The sequence below is a fragment of the Cynara cardunculus genome (assembly GCF_001531365.2).
Source record: "Cynara cardunculus var. scolymus isolate 2C chromosome LG 6, CcrdV1, whole genome shotgun sequence".
Classification (NCBI taxonomy): domain Eukaryota; kingdom Viridiplantae; phylum Streptophyta; class Magnoliopsida; order Asterales; family Asteraceae; genus Cynara; species Cynara cardunculus.
In genome coordinates, this window is record NC_037533.1 from 18,778,091 (window position 1) to 18,784,342 (window position 6,252).

Consider the following 6,252-nt stretch of genomic DNA (forward strand, 5'->3'; position numbering starts at 1 on the left):
AATGCATATTTTATATGTTAAATCTTGAATTTTATATTAAATCAAAATTTAAAATAGTTTTTAAATTTAAAAATAAACTGTCATGTTCAATAATAAATAACCTTAGATTATTATATAGATGGACATGATAATGACTAATAAGGAAAATTGCTTTTAACCCGGGTTAGAAATATTTACTGACAATTCATTTGATGGCAATAACAATAGACTGCTACTCAATTAGAATAGAAAGGTAGTGCCTGATTGGTTTGAACTTGACTCCAAATATCAAAATACCAGGAGGTCTCAGGTTCAAATCCAAGAAGGAATAAAAATTCTCTTGCGGTCACGGATTAGTCGTCATGGGATTAGTCATGGTGGTCGTCATGGGGTTAGTCGGCTCGCATAGCGGGTTGGATATCCAGGTTAATAAAAAAAAAAAAAAAAAAACTGCTACGCATGTTTCAATATATCGCACGTTTTTTATTTGGCTGCACTTTACACGATTCGCGCACACATTGTTGAAATTTCTGGTTTGGTAACTTTGATTCGAACAGGGGGTAAAGTTTGTTCATCCCAATTTTCAACGTCTAAACTTAGAATTCAAATGATGATAGTGAAAAACAAATAACTTGAGTTTAAGAAGAGTTTGTGTTAGAGAATACAAGAGAAACTTGCATACACCCAAAGTCCAAAACTTGGTTACTCCACTGTTTTCAAGTCCAATTCAAAACTATGGGGCCGTCAACGCTTACCGGTAAGAGTCAACAACTTCATTTAACTTGAAGGGTAAGATTTCAATTTATTAAAACTTGTCGGACTCATAATCCTTATTATTGCTCTTAGATTCCAGATCCTTATCATGTTCATCGGATGACCGATAAGGTAAAAAAACTGGGTAAAGGCTTACTGAATAAGCCCTACATCCATTATAATCTTGGTCGGTATATTAAAACTAACCTATGACCAAGATGTTAACTCAACAAGGAAGTAACTTTGGTCAGCACTTACACATACACTTGCTAAACAATAATTTTCAGACAAACGCGAGCCGCTTATTCAGGCTGCAGTTTTACTTGGTTAACACTTACCCGATTTGTATTGGTAAACTGCCCGTAAACCAATCTGTCAAAACAAAAACTTTGATGCATGATATGGATCAAGCCCAACAGATCTATTTAGTCTTAACTGATTTATTCGGATACACAACACAAACTTTAGCACTAGCAGTCTCATGTTAGACAAATTAAGCAAAAGCTGGAAATGGGAAAATTTTACAAGTAGTTAAGCAAGCAAGTGGTTAAACCCGACTATTTGCGGGTAACGGCAAGACACCATCAAAAAAGTCACCAAAGTAGCCACGAGGCTCGTGAACGATCCTTGAGATTATATCTCTTAGCGTTATCACTCCTTCGAGATTCCCTTCTTCGTCCACCACATATATACGATGAATCTCTTTCGAGTCGAGCTTTGATATCACCTCTTCTAGCGTCTCGTTTTTTCTACAAGTAATCATGCCACTTACCAAAGGCGACGATTTCTGGTTCTCCTCTAGATACCTTTTAACCGATGTTACGAAGTTCTTGGCTGTGATGGATCTGCAGTTGAATCCAAATCGTAATAAGCATTGGAGTCTCACATCAATTAGACACAGTTCATCTGAACCTTTATGATCGATAAATTCCTCTCTCTTCAAGGGGTTTTCTTAGAAAGGGATTTGAAGGAATTACAGTTATCCTAACATGGTATCAAGGGTCTAGCACCGCCTAGGGTGCATTTGGTACATGGACAAGACTGTACTTGACGAGCGAGAGGTCAGGGAAAGAATTGTGAAAGGTTTTAGGGTTTTAATTTGACATGAAAAGTTTAACAATTTAACAATCTTGTCTCATCCTCATTGTTACCAAAAGATGGTTGCTGCACCTACTCGGTTTTTGTCCTATCTCAGTCTAATATCACACCAAATGTGCCACCCACAACAAATTTTGTACTATCATGTCCCACTTACCAAACACACCCCTAAGGGCTCGACATAATATGCGGAACTCTCAGATCACTCTGCAAAAGAGCCCTTGAGGAGGAAGGGAAGGTTCCAATATACAGGAGAAATTGTCCAAGTCTAGTCGATGTTGGAGTGCAACACGCCTCCTCCAATGAAGGCCAGATGGACGCAGATTGTACTAGAGTGTCAAGAGGGATACCATGTGAAATATATAGCACCCTCAAAATCTTTAGCTTCCGTTTTTGAGGGCACTGAAAAGCCTCTATTTGAGGGGCCTGCTGGAGTCTCACCTCCACTAGACTGATCTATCTACCGTGTGTGTATGTATATATAGGAGATTAATCATTTGAGAACCCATGAAATTGTGATAACCTTGAGAATCTGTGCGTCATGTGTTATTTTGAATGATTTTTTTTCTATCTAGGCATAGTATTTAATATTCCAAATTCTAGTCTTAGATGGAAAAAGATCACATGAAATAACACATGATGCATAAGTTCTCAAAGTTATCACAATTTAATGGGTTCCCAAAGAAAAGGTCCCCTGTATATACATATATAGGAACTGTCCTTTGGTAGAAGACTTTTATAAAGAGAGATTCAACGGATTCTATAGAGAGATTCAAACAGTTCTTCATATCCTAAATTCTTAACAATGATGATGAGATATGGTGTCAGAAACTGTTTACTTTCTGTATGGATAGAGATGAAATTGTTGAATTTTATGTAGAGGAAATGGTAAAGAAGTTACTTCACTAACCTGTAATCTTTATAAATCTCGGGGGCGATTAAGAGGAACTGAATGTCTCGGATGCTTATATTAGCCACTGGCTTGTTTCCATCACTAACCACCGGTAATCCACCAATTCCCTTCTGCCTCATAAGTCTAAATGCCTGCAGCACCGGTTCATCCTCATTTACCTGCAAAACACGAGTTAAAATAAGATACTCGGAATCCTTTTGAATCTCTCTCTAAAAAGAGCTTCCTACGATGTAGGACTCCAACATGTTCCCTCAAACGAAAGCTAGACGACGTCGAATCCCTAGATGTGGTAGATTCGGCTTTGATACCATGTTAGGATATGTGAAACCCTTTTCAAATTTCTTTTAAAAAGTCCTTATAAAGAGAGGAGATGTTTAATATATACAGAGGCGAAAGGTATGAGCCAGGCACCGGCAGGGGGAACACTGGCTACCACTCAGTCGTCTTGTTGGAATGGAAAAAAAATCAGGGCCAGTGCACCCGCTTAATTTTGAATGACGCCCTGAAATGTTTTAAAACAGAACTTATAAAAAAAAAATTGAGATGGTCTAAATCCCCGCAACAAGACTTGCCCTTTGAAGGATTGCAGGTTCGACTCCTGTTTTTACCCTTTTAAATTTCGGTTTCTAACACTTATGTGGAGAGAAAAAAATGAAGCAAAGCAGCAAGGAGTAAGGTCGATTGGCGTTCACCTCTGTATAGAGCCATGTACCTTAATAACTTGATTGGCGTTCATCAGGGGAAGACCAAGCTCACATAATTGCTTAGATCCCCAGCTTTTGAACCACTGGAGATCCGCACATTCCTCCAACATGTGGATCACAGCAGATTGAGTAATGATGTTGTCTATCTTTTGTTCCCCTGGATCAACCACAGGGACACTCTTCATTCTGTACTTTGAGAGCAGTAAAAGCATGGTCAGAAAGGAGTTTGATGTCTGCAATGCCAGAAATGGAGCCCAGCGAAATGAGCCAGAGATGTCTTTAACCTGCATTTTGCACAACATTTTGAAGAAACAAATAATGAAATATGAACAGGCAGAACAGCAACTAAATTTTGAAAGAAAATAAAAGGATGCCAATAAAGTTAGAAGCAAAACCTTTGTATTTTTATAGAGATCGGAGGACGTTAACAACTCAAAAAAGTTCCCAGCAGTCTTTGGAGATCCAGGCTGTGAGCTTCTATACCTCGGAGAAGACATCCCAGTGGCTGCTGCAACAACAGCAGGTCCCATAGAATCCTCTAATGCGCTTGAAAATAAGTTGGGTTCATCTAACGTGTCGTTCTTTTCAGACTGTAAATGTACATATAGATATGGATTTCACTTGGTCAGTGTTTACCCTTTAAAAGGAAGAACATTTTTGGGAATACTACAGCAACACCCCCCCCCCCCCCCCCNAATGTACATATAGATATGGATTTCACTTGGTCAGTGTTTACCCTTTAAAAGGAAGAACATTTTTGGGAATACTACAGCAACACCCCCCCCCCCCTCCCCGCCCTGCCGGTTCCTCCTCTTTTCGGAGGGTAGGCCATAATAAGCCAACAAATGAGTTTAAAGGATCGGCCAAAAGAAGCCAACCTTCTGAGCCCCCTTCTCTTGTAATTCTTGTAATGCAATTGCTTTCAACTCTAGATCACAGTGTAGTGTTAATTTGCCTTAACATGCCGAATCAATAACATAGCAGTAACTTATTAATTCTAACTAAGAATACGTATTTCCAGATATCTATAATTCAAGAAAAGAAATGTGTGAACCTGATGCAGAGTCCACACGACAATGCCTGCAAACTCTACCATCCCAAGATATCTGTCGATCCAACTAGCATCCTCTGGTGCATCAACATTCACAACAGGTGCACTGAGAATTTTATTTTGAGACAGCAACCGGACAGCTTCACTCAGACTTGCATCCGATTTTATTTCAATTACTGAAAAAAAAAATTGAGAAGCTTAGTACAATCATTGAATGAGGCAAATAATAGAACAGCAGGAAAGAAACTATACCATGCTTAATCTATTGATGCTTGAAAATATTATGTGAACATCTTACTCATAGGTAACACATTACACATACGTGCTCAGACTCAGAGATCCATATGATGCTTATATGGCATCTACCGATACTAGATTATGCCATAAACCATAGTAAGTCCAACGACCCTGTGCAAATTCTCTACTCATAAGCTACATACATGCAGTTGTATTGTTGTAATCATCCCTAAAGTATCAACCGAGCTTCATCAATTAAATATGGCATTTCGATTTCCTCAGCATAAACTTAAAAGGTCATTGGCCTAAGGGTATTCGGGATACCAGTAGAGAGCCGCCTCCTTGAGGTCAAAAAGGGTCCAAGTCTCACCATGAGAGAGAGGCAGGGTCGCTTAATATTATATATACTTTAAAAAACAAAGGTTACAAGAAAAATCAGCCCCGAAAAACGGTATCCAACAAATTTCAAACGCAGTAACCACAGTTAAACCATTTCTTTTGACAAGGAAGTAATCCGTCGTCATTATGAAAACCAATTTGTAATATCACGAACGATCGGAAGCACACAAATACACAGACTAATTTAATTACGTAATTATGAGACCGATCATGTAACAGACAATAAGAAGTATGGAAACAGCTAAACAAGTGTCGATCAATTAACATCTGGTATAATAATCCGTAGTCACTATAAAGCCAATTTTTCAATATCAAGAACAATCAGAAGCACACAACTACACTCCCTAATTAAATTTCATAATTATGAAACCGATCAAGTAAACTACAGAAATTACGTCAACCAGTTATATCTGCAAGAGAATTATACATCAAAATCCGCAATACTGACACCGATCACACACTCATCGTCGTAACCATATGCTCTTGATCGGTTGATCCATCCTAAAAAACGATGGAGATCATCCCAAACTCCCAATAGGTCTGAATCAATCGATATATACTACTAATCAAGAAGAAATACCTTGTGAAGGCGGAGCATGAGGGAATTCGGAAACAGGTATACTCTCGAAACAAGCGTTGAGCTTCTCCGTAGGGCTAAGCTGTGACTCCTGCACATCCCACAGGTCCTCCACCTCCTTCCCGAGCTTCGCCTCTGGACTCCTCGGAGTCCGACTCTCTTCTTCCATAACCATTTTCTGATCTATCTCTCTCTCTCTACAACTCTCTTTCTCTCTCTATAATTCTCTGTCACCGGCGAACTACGATCGATGAATGATCATGGAGACTCACAAAAGTTCATTTTGTATTATTGGCGCAGACAAATGGGTAAGTTATGGTACTGCGGGTGTTGTTTACAGTTATTGCTGTCAACCGTTGATGTTTTTTGGAGGTGTGGTTCAAGACACGTGGAAGGTGAAGATGGGGAGTCAAAGATGTTGACGAGGTATTGCTTATCCATTTGGATCATGATCCAAAATTTATTATTAAAAAAATAGCGGGAAAGATATTTAATAGAAGACATATATCCGAAAATTAATCATGCTCAGGTCTCTAACATG

At 38.8% G+C, this 6,252-nt stretch overlaps 1 protein-coding gene across 1 annotated transcript; it reads right to left on the reverse strand.

The window, feature by feature from the left end:
* Nucleotides 1-1,108: 1,108 nt before the first annotated feature.
* Nucleotides 1,109-6,009, reverse strand: LOC112514339 (SNF1-related protein kinase regulatory subunit gamma-1-like). The gene is made up of 6 exons (XM_025120755.1): nucleotides 5,715-6,009; nucleotides 4,502-4,674; nucleotides 3,843-4,037; nucleotides 3,456-3,731; nucleotides 2,741-2,901; nucleotides 1,109-1,577 (listed from the first exon to the last, which is right to left on the reverse strand). The coding sequence occupies exons 1-6, from the start codon at nucleotides 5,884-5,886 to the stop codon at nucleotides 1,280-1,282; spliced, it is 1,275 nt and encodes a 424-aa protein (XP_024976523.1). The 5' UTR covers nucleotides 5,887-6,009; the 3' UTR covers nucleotides 1,109-1,279.
* Between the last annotated feature and the right edge of the window lie 243 nt (nucleotides 6,010-6,252).